This window comes from Leptidea sinapis, chromosome Z, assembly GCF_905404315.1.
Source record: "Leptidea sinapis chromosome Z, ilLepSina1.1, whole genome shotgun sequence".
Taxonomy (NCBI): Eukaryota; Metazoa; Arthropoda; class Insecta; order Lepidoptera; family Pieridae; genus Leptidea; species Leptidea sinapis.
Window position 1 is genome coordinate 24316442 of NC_066312.1, and position 26848 is coordinate 24343289.

Genomic DNA, 26848 nt, shown 5'->3' on the forward strand with positions numbered 1-26848 from the left:
TAGGCAGGCCTTATCAATTAAAGTCAAAATTAAGTCGAAATTTAAATTTATGATGGTCAAACTTACAACCATATCTTAAAAACGCTCAAAAGAGAATTATAGTCAAGAATACTTGTACTACCTATTACATATTCCTTGGTAAGGAGCTCCCTGATGCTGGCCTGATGTCTCAGCGTATCAAAAAATCTTCTTAATTTTGACACTTAAAAAAAATCAATCAGCGGCAGTATGCAGCTTATTTCAAAATTTGTGATCACTTTCCATAAATAAGATACCGATTTCTCTAAGATCCGCCAACGTCCTCTGGTGCTGCAACAGAATGTGGGCGGCGGTGATCACTTAAAACCAGATGACCCGTGCGCTTGTTTGTCCTCATAAAAAAAAAAAGATTTTCTGCTAGTTGGTAGGTCTCTTAACATAGATTAACTTATTGCACGTCCCATTATTTCTTATAATAAGAAAATATCACAATGTAATAATTCGTCGTTAAGTTGACTACCTATGTTTGTAGTTAGCAGGTTGCGATAAATTATTTCCGTGTGTTAGGCGTAAAATAAAACATCTATATTAATACAAAGTTATAGTACCCATATTAAATACCGCAGCGTCTGAAGACGAAGGTTTTCAAGCAGTGTGTGTTGATAACTTACGGTACGCAGATGTGGTCGCTAACTATGGACCTTATGCTCATTGTTGCTCCGAAGGCAATGGAGAGGGTTAAGCTCGGTGTTTACTTGCGAGATCAAATCAGAAATGAGGAGATCCGCAGGAGAACAACAGTCACCGAAATAGCCCAAATGATTTCGAAACTGAAGTGGCAGTGGGAAGGGCACAAAGTTCGACGTACAGATAGCCGGTGGGACAGAGAAGTCCTCGAATGGCAACCACGTAACCGAAGACGCAGTGTGTGTCCATCTTGTGGTGCGTAAGCCACCGACCGACGATCTGGCCAAGATCGCCGGGATACGTTGGACGAGGGCAGCGAAGGACTGATCGTCGTGGAAATCTTTGGGGAGGCTTTTTGTCCAGCATTGGACGTCTTCGTCCGGCCTATAATGATGAAAGTCATTGTAAAATTATTTTTATTTTGACAACGGACGCTAACGTCACGGGGTCACTAGATGGTAGATCATCATTCTGTGTCACGCTATATCCTTTGTATTGGCCAAGTATTTGTAATTTTAGTCAGTTAGGATTAAAATACGATAAGTCAAGAAAAAATTTAAAGTGGGTACCATCACATTCTTAGATCATTTGCAGCATCATCATCCTCAAAACTGCCTTAAACTAAAAACTTAAAAAATATAGATGAGCACTAAGAAGTTTCTTCAACAATGGATGGAGCTCGACCCATGGATACACTACACTAACACTGAAAGTCGGCGAGAAATAGCGCCGAAAATGTTTTTATATCTCTATGTCAACGTAAACACAATTTTATTTACAATCACATACACATTTGACAAAATAAAATAAAAAATAATAACGCAAAAACTTACTTATACTAGAGTCAATCTCATGAAAGAAGTCCCGCGGCATTAAATGAAACTAATTAGGTATTATTCTATTACGTGTAACAGTTTGTCAAATCAAGTAAAATATATGTTAAAATTATCACTGAATTTTGAGTGGAGTCGAAACCTGAAGAGACCAAAGAGTGTATTATAATTACTAGGCTAGCAACATATCTTCATATATATGATTGCAGCGCCACGTCCGCGAGACTTCTTTCATGAAATGGACTCTAAAGAGAAATTTAAATTTTTTGAATTTGGAATACAATAGATTTTAAGAGTAGGTGATGCAAAAATAAGAACCACTCAGCATATGCTGCAGCAAGTGCTGGTTTTCAGCGGAGTGTTGTGAGACAGCTCGCTTCGCATAGAAAAGTAGAACTGACTTTCATGACATATGGTGCAGTGCTCAATGAACTTCCTGTTACTTTTGCATACAAGATGATATTACAGGACATTTTTCAACTCAAATCTATATTCTGTGATATTTTTTTATGTTCACAGGCTACGGCATGACGCTCGGCTTTCCGACTATTCTCATTCCAGCTGTGAAAGACCCAATAGAAGGAGAAGTTTTACAATTGCAGAAGTCAGAAATATCTTGGATAAGTAAGTTATTCGATACATTAATATTTTTTTTGTTACGTTTTCAAAAGAATAGGAAGATAAAAGAGAGCAAATGAACGTAAGGTTTTGAGAGAAGGAGGCTAAGCAGGTAACTCTCATGAAACACCAGTAGAACTGGCAGTCTCTTAAGCAGGGGCGGGCCATATAGGCAATTAGGTAGTGCCAAAACGGCGTCCACCTGCGGACCAGCTGTCGAATAGCAGTGGACGCGTACAACGTGCCTCTTATCAGCCTTTGATTTGTTAGTCGTAAAAAAACGCGTATAAGAGTATAACAGTTGACACTGATCGCTCTGGTGTTTTAATAGAGCATGGTAAGTTGCGAGCTCACTTATCTTCCTATTTCATAAAAGGATCAGCTGGTGATTGAACCAAGCTTTACTGAGCATTTTGTATCATTACTGGGAAGTGAAAGTTCATACTTATGCTCATAGCGTCCACGAACTGTATAATGTTAAGGGCGACACTGTAAATAGATGGCCGGAGTTTCAATCAATACGAAGATTAAATTATAATGAGAGTAAGATTTTTTTCTATGGAAATGAGTTCCAAACGGATAATAAGAACCAGGCTGGCAGTTACGAAGAGGTCGTCATGAAATAAAAAATATATATTTTTACAAAAGCAGCTACAAAGTAGAGAGTGTTATAATATATGTAACTTGTAAGATAGAACAGAACCTTTTGTACTTCAACGATTTGTATGCTAGAAGAGGACAAACTTTTTTACGAAACCTTCATGAGAGCGTCGGTGGCACAAGGGCGCAGGAGCCTTTGCCTCGCGCCGGTTCAATCATCGCTCGTATTATAGTATTGTTGATTATCGATTTAATATGCGAAAGATTCCAAAAATAGGATGTGAAGTTTCTTACAACTGGAACTGGGCTGAAAAGATCTTGAACCCAGGGCTTTTCAACAGCGCTTAAATAACCCTTAGTTTAAGCCTACAGACGATTTTAACGCACTTAGCATAAGCCTAATTGAATAAAGTCTATTTTACTTTGCCCAAAAATAGACGCACAGTAGACTAACGAAAATGGTCCAGGAAACCTACCTACCTATACCTATCCTCCGGATTAAAGAAACCGTTATTTTCCATAAGGTTTTTTGTTTTAAACAAAAGTGGATTCCCTTGTTGATCGAGAGCTTCGCTTTGCTATGGTCATAGGACCTAAGTCTCTCCCTGCTTTTTATATGCACCACCAAGAAATGAACTTTTTTCCACCTTCAAACTATATTATGAATTTCTTTGCGTGGTGTTCGAGGGTACGACATGGGTACCTTAAAAATGTACCTTTGTTGTTGCAAGAGAGTATGGAGGTATTCAGGTCACCCGTGCACTCGTCTGTCCCCCTATTTCTTTAACAAAAGCACTATAAGACGAAAAAATCTAAAATGTTTGATAGGATTGTTATTTAGAAGCTCGCAGTCCCTCTCACAATAACCTGAGACAGCTGTTCTGCCTTCATGAAAACAACGTCCAAAGTTTGCATGCAAGCTGTCCGGGTATAATAATAGTAGAGAGTCTGTCATTCTTGAAGTAAATGATCTGTTGTTCAGGTTCCATAAACTTGATCTTGGTGCCGGTGGGGTGTGCGCTATCAGGCGTGGTGGCAGCGCCCCTGGGCCGCCGCCGCGCCATGCAGCTGGTCAACGTGCCGTTCTTCGTGGCCTGGCTGGTGTTCCACTTCTCGAGCTCGGCGACGCATCTGTACGTCAGCCTGGTGCTGACCGGATTGGCTGGAGGGCTGCTCGAAGCACCAGTACGTAAGTTACTAATTGTAACGTTTTTCCAATACTTTTTCCGACATAAACTTAAATAATTTATACTTATAAATAGAGCCTGTTGCTGTTAGACAACTGATAAAAACAGGCCAGCAATATTAGTTTAGTGTGCGTGACAAGCTACGTCTTACACTCGTGATTTGTATGAGACTTTGTGTTAGTGTGCGTGCGTAAAATATAGATTAGTTCTAAACTAAATTTTGTTCGACGTTTTCACAACTGTCATAGTCTATCTTGAAGTTTAAATGATCTAAGGCTTTTCCATTACTTTTTTTCGACATAAACATAAAAAGCAATTCATCGGTAATTTCCGAAACCTTATTTAAGTCGAACCTACAAGTCAGAATTTTGCGGGAATCAATAAAAATGTGGTATTCATAACTAAACTGGTTTAAAACATTTACTATAACGAACATATTTGAGTTTTGAATGATTAAAATCTGGAATAACCTCGATACCACTCGGTACCAATAATAATAGTTAATAGCTGTGAAACTTAAAATAGATGAAATAAAACATAGAAAGCCACATAAGGGAAACTTATGAGTACAGTAGATGCATAATTCGGAAGACACTGTACATAATAAAGGTATTATGCGGACATTTTATTAACAAGGAGCGCCCGTTCACGAGCAACACACGGACCAGCTGACTCAGAGAAGGTAACGACCCGTGTCACGACGCCGCCACGACACGCGAGCACGACGTAGTCCGCCACGGGAATTCAATAACAAAACATAAACATGCGCCTACTGACTTTTAAAACATTTATTTAGCGTTCTGGCAATGGATTTTTCCATCTTTACCGATATTCAATAAAATAATGCGTTACTGCTCCCAATACTGCAAGAATGTATTCATTCTAACTGGAGCGATTCAGACCGGTCCACTATCGGTGTTGTTTCGAGCTCTAATTACTGTATTTAAATAATATTATATTAAACTATACTATTGCTTAACTACGATTGGTTTTCCCAATATGCTGTTTTGTCTACTTAGTACAAGTAAACGATATACTCGTATTATCAATAAACGTTTTTCAAACTATTTTGTTTCGGACTCCTAATTATTTTTTTATTGATGCCACTGTTTTTCGAGAGTAAAAAAAGCAATCTAGGTGTCTTCAACTAGAGAAAATAGTTTTTACTGAGTGTGTTGTCTATTGATTATATGATGATCAACTCATATCATTCACATAAAAAAACCCTAACAATATGATTTATTTGTAATAACAAAACAATATTTTAAACTCAGGCATATGTTTTCGTATCGGTTGTAGTTTTTAACGTTCAATTTGGCTTAGTGATTAAAATAATTACTAATATTTGAATTTGAATCCAATTTTGAGTCAATTGAATCAATTTTTACCAGTGGGTGGATTTTTACCTTTGCACCGGATGCCGGCTAGATTATGGGTATCACAACGGGGCCTATTTCTGCCGTGAAGCAGTAATGTGTAAGCATTACTGTATTTCGATCTGAGGCGCCATAGCTAGTGAAATTACTGGGTAAAAGACACTTAACATCTCATGTCTCAAGGTAACGAGCGCATTGTTGTGCCGCTCTGAATTTTTGGGTTTTTCAATAATCTTTAACGACCCTGCATTGTAATGGGCAGTGCGTATCAATTACCATCAGTTGAACGTCCTGCTCGTCTCGTCCCTTATTTTGGTATCAGTGATGAAGCGATTATGTTCGGTTTTAGTAAAATTAAGGTCTTTGAACAGTTGGTGTCCTCTTTGTATAGGTGCTGACGTACGTGGCGGAGATAACTCAGCCTCACTTGCGCGGCGCCCTCACAGCAACCAGTTCGATGTGCATTATCATCGGAATCTTCACTCAGTTCCTCTTCGGACTCCTCTGCTACTGGAGGACTGTAGCTCTTATTAACATAACTTTTACAGTGAGTATGAATACACACATCAAAAAAGTCTAAGCATCATGTACTTATTTAAATTTTAGGATGGTTTTTCACATTATAACGTTGTATTTTATTTTTAAAATAATATTTTTAGGGTCCGAAGATGTAAAAATAACAGCTGTTGTTAATAAGTTCTTTTATTAACAGAAATTAACAATATTAGAATATACTGCAGAAACTAAGGTACATAAGCAACTAAACATTTTTTTTAACAAAGTGAAATTTCTAAGGAAAATGAATTTATTGTGAAAGAATAAGATAATTTAATACAAAGTATGGCCTCCTCTGCTATTCAGAACTTATCGGCAACGATTATTCATTGAAGCGCGTACACCTTCCTTAAAGGCCGGCAACGCTCTTGTGATTCCTCTGGTGTTGCAAGAGAATGTGGGCGGCGGTGATCACTTAACACCAGGTGACCCGTACGCTCGTTTGTCCTCCTATTCAATAAAAAAAAAAAAGAATTAATGAGACTGTTTATGTTCCTGGTTCCATGTTCTGCGTTCTCTACACCATTCATTTCGATGAGCGCGATTCCCGTGACGTATCGGTGGGCACCTAATTGGGCGTCGAGCTCGTAGGCCGTTCTCATGCAGACGATCTCGCACAGTTTGGGGACTTACATCAACACCACTTGAATTTTGTAGCCTCAAACTTATCTCTCGTGCGGTTAACATCGGCTGGCGTCTTGCAGTTAGTTATATGTACCGATCTTGCCGAGTGGTTGTACTCCTTTTATGGCCTGAATGCTGTTCAGCGGGTTCCCTTGTATTATTGTAGCGCTGTCAAAGATGACAAATAACTCTCCTATGAATGCCAAAATGCCGAGATACCTGCTTCCCGCTTGCAACATCCCTACAGCTCTTTGCATTTCATTTGCCGTCAAATGACGTCGCTCCATGACGTAATGAATATCTAACAATTTAATTTTGTCGCTAACTTTATTTAAATGGTTGGTAAAATTATAAAATCAAGATTAGCAATAAAAATGCACTTAAGTTCAAACAAATTCCCTTTCATTTAATTTTATGAAAAAGAACAAAACATAATCGAATTTTTTTTTACAACCAGCCAGTATGTCATCAATAATAAAAAAGTTTACATATCTATGCACCTTGAGTGAATAAAGACATAGAAATTAATTAATATAAATGATAACTTCGTAATATCATGCATGTTGCTTAGACTTTTTTGATGTATGTAGTTATGTAATACGAACTCTACGCGTGTCACAATCAAATTAGCAATTATTATTTTTAAAAGGATTAGATTTATTGTATTAGTTCTTCAAACAAAAAAAAAACAATTTCTTTTTTCAGCCTCAATATACTATCGAAAGTATTTATAATTATTAAAAGCTCCGATTTCTTCTTATGTGCTTTGTAGGTACAAATACATGTTAACCAAACTTTTAAACTGTGGTGAATATTACTTTGAAAGAATTCCTGAAATACACATACAGCTTAAGCTAATAAAATCCCGACAGAAGTGAAAACTTAAACTAATCTTAGTTTTACTACTTAATATTAATTTTTTTTTACTTTTTTTTTTAATTTTATATAAGTATGTTAATATGATATTGTAAGAAAAGGTTGTTTATTAATAAAATCTTTTATTTATTTATAAAACATATTTTATTCGTAGTTAAGATTATTGAATATGTACAATTACAATTTTGTGTATGTACATTATTAGTATCATTATTCAATTATATAAAAGTAACAATTAGAGTGAAACGTGGACGAGCCTGCCACCGCTGCCGTATGCGTTAGAGAAAGGCTAGCCAGATAGACTGGCGCTGTAACGCGTTACGTTACGAAGCAGTTTAACCTCTCATAATAAGTTATCACTTCAAAAATAACAAAACTCCCCACACATTACTTGCCGGCTTGTTTTGAGGTTTAAACAGAGTAGAGTAGCATTGCATTCCATTTCTTTATATTTTATGGCAACTCAAATCATAATATCAATTACACTTTATTCACTTAGTTCAAAGAGTTGCACTTCAGAATATATTTTAAATTTTCGCAATTTCACCAAACCGACGATTAATGCAATATACCGCTTGTCACTAGGTAACAGTCACATTGGACTTATTATTATAGGGTCACTATACCTATGATACATAGTTTGGAGCTCATTAAACCTTAATCTTAAGGCACTATAGTCCTAAAAAGTAACATTTTTGAAAATCTTCTTAAAATACTTCTAAATATTCTATGGTTCCAATTTTTTGACATGTTTATTCTTCATTTCTTTATCTAAATTATTGCAGTTTCGAAAACACGATTACGAAAAAAAATCTCGATAGATTTATTTTTTGAAAAATAGGCTTTTTTATATGAATTGTTTTATATTATCATAAAACTATGATGGCACACAAAACTTATTTTATTCGATAAATTATTAGTATTTATAAATATTCCTCGTGGGCTTTATCAATTCGCTGTGACAGTGAAACCTTGTTAAGTGAGACATCAAGGGATTTGCAGTTTATTTTCACTTAAAACCACTAGTATTCCACGTACTTACTCAGTGTCTCAGATATCCAGGTTTAAATAAATATCTGTCTCATTTATAGAGGTTTCCATTAATAGAAGCAGAATAGAGGATATTTCAGTTATATAACATATAAGAGATTATTGTTTAATTATTTTAGATAGCTGCAGTCATAGCTCTGTTCTTCGTGCCAGAGTCACCGCACTGGCTTGTGTCCCGGAAACGATATGAAGAAGCAAGAGAGGTATGTTATCATATTGTAAATAAATAATATAAAGTTATAATATTATTTTAAAGTAATGTATAACTAAATTCTATTTTCAGAGTCTACAGTGGCTTCGTGGTTGGACAACACCATCCTCAGTGGAGGGAGAACTCATGGACATAAAAGCTTTGTTTAAGGAAAGAAATGGTAACAAAATTCTTTAATTTGTGACTATTTCCAATTCAAATTCAAATCTTTTTATTTAAAATAGGATTCAAAATCACTTATTAAACGTCAAAAACTACCTCTCATTCAAAATAGACTGCCTCAGACCTGAGAAGAACGGGCGCAAGAAACTCAGCGGGCTTTTTTTAATATAAAATATGGATTACAATGTGATATCGTACAATAAACCTTTATAATTAAAGAGCCTGAGGGTGTTCGCTTCATTCCCCGTCTGTGGTATCATTAAGAAAACCGTTTATGCTATAGTAACCTTACCCACACAAACATACTTTAACAATTCTTTTAAATTTCGTAACACATCTGTTTTGTACATTTTCTGGAATCATATTATAGAAGCACTAGCTGACCCGGCAAACGTTGTTTTGCCATATTAAGTATAATTCACGCGATTGTTTTATTAATAATAGCCTATGTGTTATTCTGGTGTGTAAGCTATATTATTGTAAAGTTTCATCAAAATCCAATCAGTAGTTTTTGCGTTAAAGAAGTTCAAACATACATCCAGACATACAAACTTTCACATTTATAATATTAATAGGAATTATAGGATATACATCGTCCAATAAAAGACTTAGTAACTCGACTGAACCGAGTAGTAGGCATAACAAGTTTATGTTTGTCCCACGTCGTTTGTATTTCGCCTTACCTTTCAATATCTTTCAAAATTTTGTTATATTTTTTTATGGAATGGGAGGACAAACGAGCGTACGGGTCACTTGGTGTTCACCGCCGCCCACATTCTCTTGCAACACCAGAGGAATCACAAGAGCGTTGCCGGCCTTTAAGGAAACTAAGGCAAAGAAAAAAAAGGCACTCTGTTAGGTTCATTTTATTTTCATCCAGCACATACATAGTGTCGGTAGGCCTCCCACAAGAAGGTCCCTACGATTTGGTCAAGATCGCCGGAATACGTTGGATGAAGGCAGCGCAGGACCGATAGTCCTGGAGCCCTTTCTCCAGCAGTGGACGTCTTCCGGCTGATAATGATGATGATGATGACATATTATTATATTCTCACCTGAGTTAGCTGGGCTGTTTCCACACTCAGCATCTTGGCTGCCACTGTGTTAGATAATTTATCATAACCCTCTTACCAATATTTTTATCCCATTTTCACGACTATTATACAGTTTTTACTCGTTCCAGTGTATTATTTATAAAAGAGTAGAAGGACAAACGAGCGTAGGGGTCAGCTGATGGTAAGTGATCTGTATCACCCATTATTTTGTTGTAACTCCAGAGTCCAGAGGGATTAGGAGCGTTGCCGGCCACTTTTTTAAAGGTCGTTACATCCTGGACCCACCGCAAAACAAAGATCATTATAAAGTTTGCTAGTACGGATAGTAAGGACGATAGTACGGATAGTAGTTTCTTGAAAACGGTGTGTAGAAGAACGCCACGCATTTAGCTGCGGAAGACAGCTAAATGAAGACATGTGATTTGGTGTTGTGAAGATGGGAGATGGGAGCTCAAACAGCCCTTTGCAGCTTCAGATGTATGCCACGAATTGCCATAGTTTGCTTTTTACTGAATTAAAATTTATTAGTACAACCAATTAGATTCAGGTAGAAAGGCCATTACTAATTAGATCCCCCAGTTGCTCCGGCTCGCTCCTTGAGGTTACTTCTTATTCTATATACATGTGGGAGGCTCCTATGCACAGGATGCCGGCTAGATTATGGGTACTATTTCTGCCGTGAACCTGTATTTCGGTCAGAAGGGCGCCGTAGAAAGTGAAATTACTGGGCAAATGACACTTAACATCTGATGTCTCAAGGTGACGAGCGCAATTGTAATGCCGCTCAGATTTTCTGTGTTTTTCAAGAATCCTGAGCGGCACTGCATTGTTATGAGCATTGCGTATCAATTACCATCACCTGAACGTCCTGCACGTCTCGTCCCTTATTTTCATTAATAAAAGAATTCTATATCATATGATATACGCTCACTATACAATTAATAATCTCGCTGTTACCTATTGTACCGTAGCTGTCACGTGTTTGCTTTGCATTGATTGCCAACGCCACGGGTTCTAAGGGGACGGTGCTCTGACCGCGAGTATTCGAGAATGATACGTCAGCGATAAGTCACCTTCCGCCGTTCCCAAATAATACTTTATGGCATTTGTGGACCAGGCGATATCCAATTGCCACGAAACGTTCACTCGTTACCATCGGCGTTCGTTGGATACAAATCGCGTCCACCCTGGAGCACGTGTCGACAATGGATACCAACGAGGCCACTGAGCTATCATGAACTCACGTTCATTGGCTGCTAACTCCAACACTGTCTTTTGAGATAATCGCGGCCGTATTTTGATTCCAGAATCATCAGATGAGGTAGAAACGTTGTGGGAACGTCTGTCTGCTTACACTGACAAAAGCTTCCTTCATCCGTTTTTCTTGGTCGCGTACGCTTTCTTCGTTGGACACTTCAGTGGGATGACGACGTTACAGGTATCATTAGAGTACCTTTTTGCATGCAGTTATATCTTACGATTTAAATAATGTTCGTCACATTGTAAAACAAGTGACAGAATATAATATTCTTCTAAGTTTTAATTAATTTAAAAAGTATTTAGCAGAGAATGATTTCTTTCAAATATCAAAATTTAATAAAATCGGAGTAAGGTACATTTCTTCATGGATACAACTTTTATTTTCTGTATGTTTGTTACTTCACGAGTCACGACTGTCAATTTAATATAATTAATAGACTGATTTGAAACAATGTTCGGATGAGATAGTGGAACTATGAGAGCGATTTTAATGTTTTCAACACCATATCAAGACATAGTATCAATTGGTGATGTGAAAGTGATGAAAAGACTAGACCCAACCACCGGAAATTTTCTATTATAATACGGCATTTCAAGTATGGCAAGGTGCTATAGTAAACAGCCGCTGCATCAAATTAATTTATCATAATAAAAATATTAAGTTAGGAAGAAAACTCCAGACGAGCGTCAGGCTAAAGCAGTGCCAGCCGTATTAAAAAAAAAGAGAATTAAAATAGTGAGGGCCTTACAATGCGGTCACCTTGGCACATAAAAACTCAAGCCTTCAGCAGGCCAGTAATTACATAAAGCTCATAGCTTAGATAATTTATACGTCTAGATAGTCTCTTGATATTAACTTAAATACTATCGTAAATTTTACCAATGGAAGGCTCCTTTGAACAGGATGCCGGATACATTATGGGTATCGCAACGGCGCCTATTACTGCCGTGAAGCAGTAATGTGTAAACATTACTGTGTTCCGATCTGAAGGGCGCCGTAGCTAGTGAAGTTATTAGGCAAATGAGACTTAACATGTCTCGTCACTTTGAGACATAAGACAACTCTGAATTTTTGGGGTTCTTCAAGAATCCTGAGTGGCATTGAATTGTAATGGGCAGGGCGTATCAATTACCATCAACTGAACGTTATGTTCGTCTTGTCTCTTATTTTCATAAAAATAATAAAACAGGGCAGGAATATTAGTTTAGTGTGCATGACAAACTACGTCGTACATTTGCGATTTGTATGAGACTTTGTGTTGGATGTTAGTTCTACACTCAGTATTTTTCGACGTTTTCACAGTTGTCATAGTCTATCTAGAGTCTAGATTCTATACGTATAAATGATGTAAGTCTCATATATTGTTTGCTAAAGCAGATGGCGCACACTGCAGACGTACGCAGTGTCGATATTCCAGATGCTGCAGGCGCCGCTGGACAAGTACCACGCCACCTTGATCCTGGGTGTGCTGCAGGTGGCTGGCTCGGCGTGCTGTGTCCTAGCCGTGCACACCACCGGCAAGAGACCACTCACGCTGTTCTCCACCGCCGCGGCCGGCACCTGCTGTCTACTCCTGGCGGCCTACGAGGGATACCTGCGAATGGTACGCCCACGGTTGAAAACATTTCAACCGACTTAATAAAGGAGAAGGTTCTCAATTCGATCGGTTATTTTTTATGTATGTACACCGATTACGCTGAGATTTATGATCCAATTTACGTAATTCTTCTTTGGTTCGATGAATAGGAATAGATGCCATTTGGCCATATAAATTCAGAAAGAAATAAATTTTTATTTTTATTTTACAACTTATACTCTACCTACATATTGTTTATTTAATTCTCATCCATTGGTTGACGAGCCAGCCCCAGGGTGTCGAATTTTGGTGTTGGTGTGAGTGCGCATGGTAAAAATTTACTTTGTTATTTTTTTCCTATAGCAATATAACTTAAAATTGTAATAGTTTTCTAACTATAAAATGTCAAATTCTAATTAAGGACCTATTAATTAGTAAATAGTTTAAGTATACCAAACAACTACCCACGCCAAAGTTTTTTGTACTTACCCTATTTATCCTCGAACTTATAAAAATCTTTCTGTATAGTATTTTGTACACTTCGATAGATTGACCCCGACGACGTCCGGTCTCCGAGGTCCAACACAAGCATCACCAACGGGACAATGGACGTTACACAGGACTATGTAAGTGAAAATAATATTATAAATATTTACATGTATTTAATAACGCGACTATAAACAAAATAAAATGATTATTACATTCATTAAAACAATAAATACTGTATTTTTATGCTTACAGCCTAATGTTAATTTTCGTTGTATTTCAACGTATCGTATGAAACCTTTGATAGGATTGGTCTCCGCTGCGCTCCAACTAGATACCACAGGCGTAAAGTGCGGCAACTAATACTACGCCCCAGTGTGCGTATTCGAGCCAGTCTCGAACAATGTGTGACGTTGACGTGCCACATGATCTGTTAAGCTTTGCTAATAATTGAAACTAGAATGCCGGGTTGCGTAGTAAAAGTAAAAAGAATACTACAAGAAATAAGAAAGACACTATCACATATTATGATCCGGTAAGTAGGTATTTATAATTTTATTTATTTCAATGTTAAAATAACAGGAAGCGTATGTTAAAACAATTTGAAAGGTGCCATTGAGTGTCAAAATGCCACCCACACAAGCATCTAATAGTTGCCGTAATAACACAGCTATTGTTCATAGGCAGTGCGGTATCTAGCTGGAGCGCAGTGGAGACCAATCCTAAATCTAATTATGAAACGTTATTACTAATTTTGTTCGTCGACCAAATAATAATATAACGAACGCTATATTTAGCAATAGAAGTGAGAACAGACACTTACAGCATACACTTATATGATTACTTAGAATAAATATTCTTTGACGTTCACTGTCGATCTTTGGGATAAGTAATATAGTAAATAATCATTTTATTTTGATAATACTCCAAATTCAAGAAGGTTACGTTAGAAATAACAAATATTTTTTGTATTTCAATCGACATAACAAGTAATTAACTATTTTCCTACATTTCTAAATGTATCTTATATCCCTCCTCAATCTAGGTACTACCTATTTATATGAAATTTATAATTTGGCAAAGAGCACGGTTCATTTGGTAATAGGTATCCGAAAATCTTTATCTATATATATAAAAGAAAGTCGTGTTAGTTACACTATTTATAACTCAAGAACGGCTTTACCGATATGGCTGAAAATTGGTGAGGAGGTAGCTTAGAGCCAGGAGACGGATATAGGATATAATAATTAGTCATAAAATATCAAAAAAAATACGAAAAAATATTATAATAAAAAAAAATATTTTCTGATACATTTTGTATGGATTGACATTTTGATGACATCTCGAGAATAGAAAGAATTCAATAAAGATTTTTGTTAGTTTCACGCTACATGAGTTATAAAATACAACTGACAGTGCACGTCATGTTATTCAAGTTGACCGGTTGGTGTGTTTATTTCGAGTTTCTATTAGCTTATTGTGCCGATATTATCATTAACAATGTCACGACCAAGACGATCAAATTATTCCCGACAAAGACGTAATGCAACTAGGATTCGAAATATTGCGAATGAAAGGACTGAAGAAGAACAAGAAATTGCAGGTGAAAAGAACCGCGTTAGTATGGATCGTCTTCGTGCTATGAATCATAAGAAAAAAACGGATCGGCTGGCAATACGAAATCGTCCAGTAAAACCTCAGAGATCTATAACTTATAGATAATTTTCGACGCACAAGAAGAAGTTTATAAAGTACTGATTTGAATCGAGCAGCGTTTCGATACGATTGCATTACTTATACTGTACTGTAGTACTGCTTGCATACTAGCTTTCGCATTGGGCCGATGGACGTTGTTTGCGAGTATTCTGCGGAGAAACGCAAGAATTGTGCTGCCATGTTCTAGAAAACACTCAAAAATACAATGTTTGTTTCCAAATGACCAATAACTTGATCGATGTGAAGAGATCAATGCAGCAATGGTAATAGCAATTCTTCAGATCTGCAGCAACTACTTAATGAACATTTTGCATGACGAGTTAGCCCGCAAATCTTTAATTTCGGCGATCCGTCTCGCATTCGCCCTGACCATTCAAATCTTAAGGCCAATCCTTGAAAGTTTGTGGTATGAATCAAGACAATCCATTTCCGAAGTTCAATCTATATATATATATATATAATATAAGAGATTTCCACGTATATAGTCACTCATCACGATATCTCTGGAACCACTAGAGCTAAAGACTTGAAATTTCGTAGGAATATTCTTTTCATCGAGTAGAGGTCACCTAAGAATTTTCCAAAGATTTTCCTTCCTTCAAGAAGATTTTCCAAAATTGAATCCGCAAGAGTTTTTTTTTATTATGAACAGAACAACGTCTGTCGGATCAGCTAGTACAATATAGAATAGAGGGGAATAGATACTAAAATATACAATATTCTCATTACTATTGATATGGGATACCAGCAAGTGGTTCACCTAAAAAATCTACTTCTACTCACCTATATCACTGTATAGAAAATTGCATATCAAATATCAATTATTCGATTTATGGTTCAAAATAATATTATGTAAATCATATTGCCACCAGCGCCACCTATCCGGCACTAACGTAACTATGTTCGTGGTTGTCATGTCGCCCTGTATATTACGTGTTCAAAAATTCCTTTTTTGATGACCTCGATGAAAAGCTGTCTTTTAGTACCTGGTACGAAGGACAAAATTGACCGATTCACTCCCGGCAAGATGACTTTTGTCCGAAATGATATAAGTAGGACATTGCCACCCGCGATTGTATCACCCACAATATTCCGCGGGTGAGAATGACCTACGTTTCTTCCGAGGTGCGTAATATACTATTTTTTATGACTGTAATTGACACGCCCTGCCCATTACAATGCGGTGCCGCTCAGGACTCTTGAGAAACCCCCAAAAAATTTGAACGGCACTATAACTGCACTCGTCACCTTAGACATAAGATGTTAAGTCTGATTTGCCCTGTAATTTCACTAGCTACGGCGCCCTTCTGACCGAAACACAATAATGCTTACATATTACTGCTTCACGACAGAAAAAGGCGCCGTTGTGGTACCCATAATCTAACCGGAATCCTGTGCAAAAGAGAAATGAAAAAATCACATACTTATTCTCTCTTTTATATATTATACTAGCTGACCCAGCAAACGTTGTATTGCCGATATTAAAATCGCGATACAAACTGTTGATCGTAGATGGGTGAAAATTTGAAGTTGTATGTATTTTTTAATGCTGACTCATAATCAAACAAATTTATAAAAAAATGTCAAAAAAATTAAAAAAAAAAAATCCCTTAACATTTAGGGTGATGAAAATTAGATGTTGTCCGATTCTCAGACCTACCCAATATGCACTCAAAATTTTATGAGAATCGGTCAAGCCGTTTCGGAGGAGTTCGGTCCCGCACACCGTGACACGAGAATTTTATATATTAGATAGAAAGTCCTAAGAAAATAATATTGTATCCAACCCATATACATAACCCATGTATATCATGGTGTCTCTCAGTGTCATTAACAAGGCTTATTGATTGTGAATATCTTTATATTATAGAAGAACCCGTACTCCTGGATGCCCACAACTCTCTTGATGGTGCTGGCGTTTGTCACCCACACCGGTATCAGGTTACTGCCGTGGATTCTAATCGGGGAGGTGAGTTGAATATTGCTAATGAAATGTGTATATGAACACTTTTAATTAGGTACATAGTTGGTACCTGACAGTAAGGACAGTCGTTGAACGTTCATAAATGAAGTCAGTTAATTGAATACATATTGTATTATATATATTATTAGCTCAACCAGCAAACGTTGTATTACCATATCAAGTAATAAAAGAAATCAATAATTAAAATTTTTGGGGCATAAAAAATAGATGACAACCTATTCTCAGACCTACCAAATTGTACTACAAGAATTATTATTACATTCGATTGCCATCTTGCAACCCTATTGCGGATTTGTGGATGAAACAGAATAATATAAAATCGCGATACAAAATTAGATTAGGGATGGGTCACCCTTATCATACACCTTAGGGGTATGAAAAATAGATGTTGGTCGATTCTCAGACCTACCCGATATGGTTATATATATATTTATATACCCGTTCATACAATCAGTTAAGCCGTTTCGGAGGAGTTTACAAACACCGGGACACGAGAATTTTATATATTATTAGATTTCACATTCATTTTAAAAAAGTAAACAAATGAGTTTATTAACTTTTTTAAAATTTTAACAATTACTTTACACGCTAAATCGGAATTCGATAAAGTATGACAACAATATCATATTCTCCTGAATTATTAATTCTATAGTTATATTTAATTCAAATCCGGCACTGCTCCTGTGAGTCCTCTGGTGTCGCAAAAGAATATGGGCGGCAGTGATTTCAATAAAAAGGAACCGAAACACGATTCAATGTTATTCTTCTATTTATAATTCAAAATAAATAACCTTTCCGTAACGTTTTTTAAAGTATCGATACTAAGCAACACGTTATTCTAAGGATCAATCTAGTTCGATAGAATTTTTACCTATTTCCCTTTGACTTTAAAAAAAAATAAGGTGAAGAGCCACTCTGTTCTATTTTTATGTTTCTTCATGTATGTATTATTACTTTTTAAAAGGTAGGTAAATTCAAAGTCAAATATTGTAATTCAAAATAGGAAACAATCACAAAAAATTACAAAATCACTTATTGAACATCAAAAACTACCACTTTTTCAAAATAGACTGCCTCATTCCTGAGAAGAACGGGTGCAAGATAAATATGGATTACAATGTAATATCGTACAATAAACATTTATAATTAAAGAGCCGAGGGTGTCCGCTTAATTTCCAGTATTATCAAGAAAATCTTTAATGTTATAATAACCTTTCCCACACAAACGTTTTTAAACAATTCTTTTAAATTTCGTAACAAATTTGTTTTATATATTTTCTGGGATCATATTATAAAAGCGTATACATCGCCCACTAAAATACTTATTAATTCGACTTATCCGAGTAGCAGGGATAACAAGTATATCTTTGTTCCTGTTACAGTTTCTAGCTAATTCCTTAACGTGCTTATGAACATATCGAACATTATTAAGAATATATTGAGAAACAATAGTAAAAATGTTTTTTTTTTATTTTTCTCTTAAATACGAGAAACTTACCTAAATACGTAATATTCAGACTTGGATGGATTTTTTTTTTTACCTTATTGTCAATCGATTCAGTGTTTCATGGATGATATCACGTCCGCAGGTGTTCAGCTCTAAGTGCAGGTCCGGAGGAGCTGGGCTATCCAGTGCTGTGGGCTATATCTTCGGATTCCTCACCAACAAGATGTACATCAGCATGGTTGAGTCCTTGTCCATCTGGGGCACCTACGGACTCTACGGCCTCATCTGGTACTTTACTTACTTAATCAAAATACGAGACTTTACTTTACCGTGATATTATATTAATGGTCTGGCCCCACTCCCACACATTAGGGCCCGGGAAGTGGTATGAACGTGACCATGCGTCCGTGTCACTTCAGGGGCCTTGCACCCGTCTGTCCCTCCACATACATCATAGGCGACACCCACGAGCTTATGAAATGAAACCCACAGATTACAGGAAAGCGAAAAGACTATTGTTTCATATGAAAAATCTATGTGGAAGACTCCCATGCTCCAATAGCAATTTTATTATGTATTGTTTGCTGAATAACGTCATCTGTGCGAAGTGTAGTACAGTTAATTTGCAGTTTTTATTTTACAAACCTTATGGTACTTGTTCCGAGACATAGCAGTACACAAAAATTAACTAGATGGTGCTGTTATAAGATATTGTGTATTTACGTGGGTGACACTGAAAGTTTTTAGAACTGGCCAGTTAGAAACATTGCTAGTGAAAACTTTTGTTGAATTTCAATTTTAGAACTCCTTGGTAACCTGATGTAGTATATTGAATTCATTTGTTTTTGTGAATTGGCGGCAAATCTAAAACTATTGTTACACGTGAAAATGAACCTAACGCGAGAAAAGTTTCCGTCAATGATTTACGTTTTCGTTGTGGGCTTACTCAACAACAATGCTATCATAGGCTGCGATTATCATTTCTTAATGAAGCCCCAGCTCGTGCCACTATTTACAATTGATTTAACGAGTTTAATCGTGGATGTAGCAATCTCAATGATGATCCGTGTGAGGGACGTCCTTTAACAGCGACTACTGCAGATAACATCAGTGCCGTGCGACGCATGATAGAGGAAGATAAGAGAGTGACCTATCAGCAGGTAGGGGCAAGCCTAGGCATTGGTATGAGTCAAGTTCAAAAAATATTACACGAACATTTAGGCGTCAGGACTCAGGAAGCTTTGTACCAGATGGATACCATACTTTAACCGACGACCAGAAACACCTTCGCATGGACTTGTGTCGCCAAATGTTAGATAAGTTCAACGGCGATGACTCAAATGCTGTATTTGGCATCGCCACAGGTGATGAAAGCTGGATATATTGCTAAGAACCCGAAACCAAAAGACAATCAGCTCAGTGGGTGTTTCCTTTCGAGGATCGGCCAACTAAGGTAAAGAAATGCAGATGTCAAGGAAAAAAGATGATTGCCTCATTCTTTGGTCGGAAACATCATTTCGCGACAGTTGTGCTAAAAGATGGAAGGACAGTTACTGCAGACTGGTATGTCAATCGCTGTTCGCCTGTTGTCTTGGAAAAAATTCGACAGCAGCGCCCGCGAAGCAGGATCCTCCTTCACCACCACAATGCTTCAGCGCACTCCGCAAAACGGACTGTTGAATATTTGACTATTGCAGGTGTCGAGATAATGAGTCATCCACCATACAGTCCTGGCGCCCTTTTGCGCCTCGTGACTTTTGTTTGTTCCCAATAACTAAAGATAAAATTAGAGGTATTCGCTTTTCGAGCCCTGAAGATGCGCTGAAAGCGTACGAAAATGCCATAGAAGAGACCCCTAAGGAAGAATGGGCCCACTGCTTTTCTCAGTGGTTCTATCGAATGCGACGATGTGTAGAGAGAAACGGAGATTATTTCGAAAAACAATAAAAGTATTGGCAACTTTCTACATTAAGTCGTTTTTCATTTTCTAAACATTTTCAGTGTTACATAGGTACAATTAATAAATAGTTGTTGCCAGATACTTTCATCTGTATTGCTTTTTATTAATTAGTTATATTCACTAGCATTATAACGATTTTTTTTGCTGATTGAAAAATGTAGTAATGGTTAAACAATAGACAAGAGATTTTAGAAAATAAATTAAATACATAGTTATTTAAAAATATATGCTTCATAATATATTACTGCCATTTGTTGCCCCGGACTTAAAGTTCCTGTGGAAAGTTCACGAAACGTTGGGTTAACTAAAATAAAAATAAACATGTAACTTTTACGCAAAATCTAACGTCGGTAAGAACACGACCTTACAACTACCCGCATTTTAATCCTTTATGAAATGTTTTATTTAAATGTGTAGAACTAGCGTTAGTCAAAGAAAATACTATGGGCGTTATAAAATCTTATACAATATTTAATACAAAAATAAACCAAAAAATATTAAGGTTTACGAATCGAAATGAAAACTACTTATCCTATTTCTCAAGTTGTATCAAACTGAACTCAGTGTGCAAAATTTGATTAAAATCGATTCGTTAGTCTAGGAGTTCATCGTGAACAAGTGCCTCATAATATTTTATAAAGAAGATTTTAATATATTTAAAAATAACAATAAGTAATAAATAATAATTCAACTTTGATGGAGCTTCCTGTTAGGAAATTTCTTCTTTTGGGATCTTTTGTTCAACCTACTGCGACACCGACGCGACGCTTCAAATGAGTAGATGAGTGATATTAGTAATATTTAACTAAGTAACAATTATTGAATAAATGCCTACCTGTTTATGCAGCCCTTTTAGGGTTCCGTAGCCAAATGGCAAAAAACGGAACCCTTATAGATTCGTCATGTCTGTCTGTCTGTCCTTGTAAGTCACAGCCACTTTTTCCAAAACTATAAGAATTATATTGTTGAAACATGGTATGTTGATGTATCCTGCGAATCGCATTAACATTTCAACAAAAATAGAAAAAGAAACAATAAAGTTTTAGGGTTCCCCATACTTAGAACTGAAACTCAAACTTTTTTTTTCATCAAACTCATACATGTAGGGTATGGTAACTATGGATAGGTCTTCAAAAATGATATTTCTAATGTCATTTTTTTAAACTGAATAGTTTGCGTGAGAGACACTTCCAAATTGGTAAAATGTGTGTCCCCCCGCCCTATGAAATCATTATATAGTATCATTTTCCTTTCTAAAAACATTTATTTTATGTTACCTGCCGCAACGGAATCGTTCATGGGCGAGTCTGACTCGCACTTGGCCTCTTTTTTTTATTGCCTCGCATGTGTTTAAAGTAATTCACCTCTAAAATAAAGCTTGTCTTATTCTTGGGTGGCTTGAATCCTTTGCCTGTAAACTCGTATGAAAGTAAATTACTTTAGGTGGCAGCCCTATCGCTGTTTTACGCGTACCACGCGGCTACACGCCGCCTTAGGTATTAATTCCAAGGACAGGGCCGAGTTAGAATATTACCACACCGTGATACAGGCAACAAACAAAACTCGGGCATCAGATATAGTCACGTGACGGCGATCCATATTTCAAGAACTACTAACTAATTATTATCTTTGTGTATCATTAGATACAATCTTGTAAGATTAACAAAATTGTAGAGAAAGTCTTGTTGACCAACATCAGGTTGTAAAATTTTGGAATCCATTGTAAAAATTCACACACACACACACACACAATATACTAACGCCTTGTTCCCGTCGGGGTAGGCAGAGACAATAGAATGCCACTTGCTTCTATCCTTACAAACCTCACGCGCTTCCTCTACATTCATTACTTTTTCATACATGCTCGCCGGTTACGGTTGCTTCGGACCTTTCCTTTTTTCAAAACGTCCCCAATTTGGTCGACGAATGTTCTACGAGGTCTCCCGCGACCGACTTGCCCACACACACGTGCCTTATATATTTGATAAGTCATTCTATATTCACTCATTCTCTCCACTTGACCAAAATTCACTGTGATAAATAGTTCTCTAACGCGCCAAAAGATGTAGGTGTAGGACGTCGTCTTACGTTTATTCGACCCTTTATAAAGGTCGGCGACACTCTTGTGATTCTTATGGTGTTACAAGAGAGTTTGGGCTGCGGTGATCATTTACCGAATGCTATTATTCCTACTTTTCCATAAAAAAATCTTCTCTAAATCAATACAATATAGTACCTTCAAAAATATTTTACATCAACTAAACATTCCGCTAATACTCACAAGTATACGAGTTTAAAAATGTTTACTTATTAGAAACCAATACAATATCATTTTTGAAGACCTATCCATAGATAACACATATGGGTTTGATGAAAAAATTTTTTTGAATTTCAATTATGAGGAAATGCCAAAATGTATTGCTTTTCTTTCTATTTTGTGTAAAAATCTTAATGCGATTCACAGAATACATCTACTTACCAAGTTGCAACGGTATAGTTCTTATAGTTTCGGGAAAAAGTGGGTGTGACATACAGACAGACATGACGAACCCGTCATAAACTTTATCTCAATAATATAGAAATTATGAATTGTTTAGTCCGCCAGTCTAATCGCTCGAAATGAAAAAATAATAAAACGCTTATTCAACTTTTTATGGGTAAGATTTTGAAAAATATTGACATATGTTTATTTGTAATTATAAACAGGTATGTGAAATAGCATGCGTCTTTCTTAAAGAATGAATTCCTTATTTTATACCCTAAAGCGTTATGTTACTTTGCCTTTACTGCTCCGGGCGACGCGATGTTTGTAAAACAATCGTTTTGTTTCAGTATATCAGGATGCATTACGTTCTACTTCATCCTGCCGGAGACTGAAGGCAAGAAGCTGAATGATATTGAGGATCACTTCGCAGGAGTCAAGAGGTTATCCAACAGCATTTACCGCTCTCAGGTCTGCTAAACAAACTCTAGCTATATCTCCAATATAAATAAATAATTATTGTTTTACGAAATCAATACAGAGAAATTATCGAAAGTAAAAAAAACTTATCATATTGATTTAAAAAAATAGACCTGAAGTTGGTACAACAAGAATAAAATTAGAGTATTTGAACAATAATGTAAAAGGGAACACCAGGGAACACCACCACTAACTTTAATTAGCTTGGCTAGTATGGTAGGGTATGATATGGTGTGGGAGCACTCTTTCCGTAATTATACACCTCAATTAGGCCCTTTTCGTGTGCAGGGTTGCCCAGTTATTCCTCTCCTAAAGCTCTTTCCAGAAGGTCAGAAACTTCCCTGGATGTTCGTAAACTTTTAGAGCAATCTTGTATTTCTGAAGATTTTTGTGCGTTGGTCAGTCACTCAGTGTATATTTCAGAATTAGAGTATATCTCCAAGGGCTTAGACAGCGTTTTCGTTGAAAGCTCCGAGACGGCTTATTTTTTTCCGACACATCAAACAAATATCGTAAATATATACAAATATGTATACAAAAACTTAACAAACTATATACTACCTTCCTTGAGAACCATGCTATCCATTGGTAGAAACAAAATGAAAATCGGTGTAGTATTTTTTGAGTTTATCGTGAACATACATACAGTCAGACGCGGCGGAGGACTTTGTTTTGTAATACGTAAAACTCAACGTCACTCAACTTTAAAAGACAAAAGACTGGAGGACTGGAGAGGATTTATTTTTCCATTAGTAAATTCCAATGCACAAACGATATACAGTTCTGGTATTTAAAAAATTTCAAATCGTGATATATTATAGTAATCTATATCAGCTGATTTGTTTGAATAATAAGTGAGTAATTATTTATTTTCAGAAAAAGGTGATGATTGGAGTTATCAACCCAGCGTTCTCAAATACTAACCAGAATGAGAGCAACAGTAGCACCCGGCTGTAGTGACGATCGGTGGTCAAAACCCACTCAAGAAGCAGCAACAAGTTTCTCAACATTGGAGTAACAGGCATATACCAGCTATGTCCTTATACGTACTAAACTCAAACTAATAAACACCATACTACGTATATATATCAGTGCAATAGTAGGTAATTAATGCATCTATATACCTATATGTTATTAACTTCAATATATGTATAAATGGAATACCTTATTAAATATGTTTTACTATTAGTACTCTGTCTTATATTATATTACTTTGGAGTGAAATAAAATAAAAAAAAACGTGATAAGAATTAAATATTATTTGTATTAGGTAATTACCGTAAGTTCGTCGGTGTGATTTTATAATTGGGCCCACAGTGATAAAAATCAGCCAAGTGCGAGTCGGACTCGTCCATGAAAGAATCCGTAACAGCATGTATTATTTTTTTAAATTTCAGTTGATTGAATGAAAGGTAAATTGCGTCTTACGATTTATTACGTTTAAAAAAAACTACTTACTAGATCTCGTTTAAACCAACATTCGATGGAAGTTTGCATGGTAATGTATATCATATATTTTTTTTAGTTTTATGATTCTCTTATTTTAGGAGTTACAGGGGGGGCATGGCACACATTTTACCATTTTCGAAGTGTCTCTCGCGCAAACTTCAAAAAAATGATATTAAAAACCTAAATATCCTTTTTTAAGGCCTTCAGTTTTTTTTCTATTTTTGTGTGAAAATTTTAATGCGTTTTACAGAATACATCTACGTACCAAGTTTCAACAGAATAGTTCTTATAGTTTCGGAGAAAAGTGTTCTGTGATGTCACAGACGGACAGACATACAGACCGACATGACGAATCGAAAAGTTGTTCTGTGTCAAAACAAGGTCTACTCTGTGTCATAATTTTTGTGACGTCATCAACGTCATATGCAAGCAGATACATAAAAAATCACCAATAAGAAGAATCATTTGCAAATTAGCCTTGACCGCGACCCTACCTCCATCTCTGAACGCGACAAGCTATTGCTTATAATTATGATATTTAAGTAACGATGTGTGATTTTTTATCAATGCACTCTAAGCTGAACTCTAAGCTATATGTTCGAAGATATCGATTTGAGTTGAACTTAAATTGGCCGTTATAATCTTACGTACACTGTTCTCCATTTATACCACGCTATCTCGAAAAACGCATTCGTAAAGTTATGCATCTGGTCGGAAGCCATTTATTTATTAAAATATGCAGGCACAACATATTGTGTTTAAATTCATTATTGAGAGAAAACGTAAGTTGTCTTATTTCCATACAAAAGTTCTCTAGCCTAAATCGAAATTTATCTACAAATAAGACCAGTTTTTAGAAGTGTTAGAGTACTTCAATAGTTTCTTGTACGTTCTTCTCACGAGGCCTACTTTTTCCGAACATAATATGATAGATTCAGTAAGTTTATTTGACTATGACTTGACATAGACTAATTATAGATATTAAGACATAGTAAATAAAGACTTCTGTTTTTCTATGTAATTTGTGTCTGCGTGGACGCGCACACGAACGTAATAAAAGTGGCCAAGTGCGAGTCGGCCTCGCCCATGAAGGGTTCCGTAGCAGCAAGTTGCATAATATAAAAGTTTTTATAGTTCGTTGTAACGATTTATGGCGTATTTAAAAAAATTCTACTTACTAGATCTCGTTCAAACCATTAATTCAGTGGAAGTTTACATGGTAATGTACATCATATATGAAAAATGATATTAGAAACCTGAATTTCATTTTTTAAGACCTATCCATAGATAGCCTACAGTTTGGGTTTCATGGAAACAAATTGAGTTTCAGTTCTATGTATGGGGAACCCCAAAATTTATTGATTTTTTTTTTATTTTTGTGTAAAAATCTTAATGCGGTTCACAGACTACATCTACTTACCAAGTTTCAACAATATACTTCTTATAGTGTAGGAAAAAAGTGGCTGTGACATACGGACAGACAGACATGATGAATCTATAAGGGTTCCGTTTTAGCCATTTGGCTACGGAACCCTAAACGTACGTTGGATGAGGGCAGCGCAGGACGGATCGCCGTGGAAAGCTTTGGGGGAGGTCTTTGTCCAGCAGTGGACGTCTTCCGGCTGATGATGATGATGACTGACACAGATTATTTCCTTACTATTTTTACCAATTCACTCTTTTCATTCATACAATTTTCATCAGAACTATAAATGTGTTTCCGATTTATTCATTCAACGTTTATTCAACGCTATTACGGTGTAGGAAACATTGTGAAGAGATGTACACACAGCTGAGAGGAAAAAAAGTTGCGAGTGAAGTTGAGCAACTTGCAGTGAGCCAGCGTGATTGACTTAGTCCCGGTATCCACCAAAGCGGAGAGGACATGTGAGCGGTGCGAGCTCGAAATCAGTTGAGTGATGTCTCCGAAAGGAAAACGTCATCACGCCCGTCTACACGACTCTCCGGTCTGTCGAGCCGTTTGATAGCAGTACTCGGCACAACATTCTATAAAAAAAATGAGACATCTCCTTTTCTCTCCGCTGGATCCATTTCCATCGAAGCTAAGGGGAGAGGAGATGTGGATATAACGAAATCTGATTGGTTGTTAAAATACATCTCCTTTTCTCTGGTAGATACCGTGCCTAAGACATGCTGGGTGATCAAATACGTAGAAGTTCATCAGCTGGCAACG

The 26848-nt window shown here is 36.5% G+C and overlaps 1 protein-coding gene across 1 annotated transcript in view; it reads left to right on the forward strand.

Annotated features, from left to right (window-relative positions):
* LOC126978724 (facilitated trehalose transporter Tret1-like) overlaps nucleotides 1-24393 on the forward strand; it is a 60307-nt gene extending 35914 nt beyond the window's left edge. Inside the window, exons 3-14 of the mRNA XM_050827758.1 lie at nucleotides 2019-2123; nucleotides 3700-3902; nucleotides 5672-5827; nucleotides 8505-8588; nucleotides 8669-8756; nucleotides 11121-11251; nucleotides 12468-12677; nucleotides 13199-13276; nucleotides 16723-16821; nucleotides 18426-18571; nucleotides 23076-23196; nucleotides 24082-24393. Of these exons, the coding sequence (XP_050683715.1) occupies nucleotides 2019-2123; nucleotides 3700-3902; nucleotides 5672-5827; nucleotides 8505-8588; nucleotides 8669-8756; nucleotides 11121-11251; nucleotides 12468-12677; nucleotides 13199-13276; nucleotides 16723-16821; nucleotides 18426-18571; nucleotides 23076-23196; nucleotides 24082-24162 (1502 nt within the window). The 3' untranslated portion in view covers nucleotides 24163-24393. The remainder of the gene's footprint in view (nucleotides 1-2018; nucleotides 2124-3699; nucleotides 3903-5671; nucleotides 5828-8504; nucleotides 8589-8668; nucleotides 8757-11120; nucleotides 11252-12467; nucleotides 12678-13198; nucleotides 13277-16722; nucleotides 16822-18425; nucleotides 18572-23075; nucleotides 23197-24081) is intronic.
* The last annotated feature ends 2455 nt before the right edge of the window (nucleotides 24394-26848 follow it).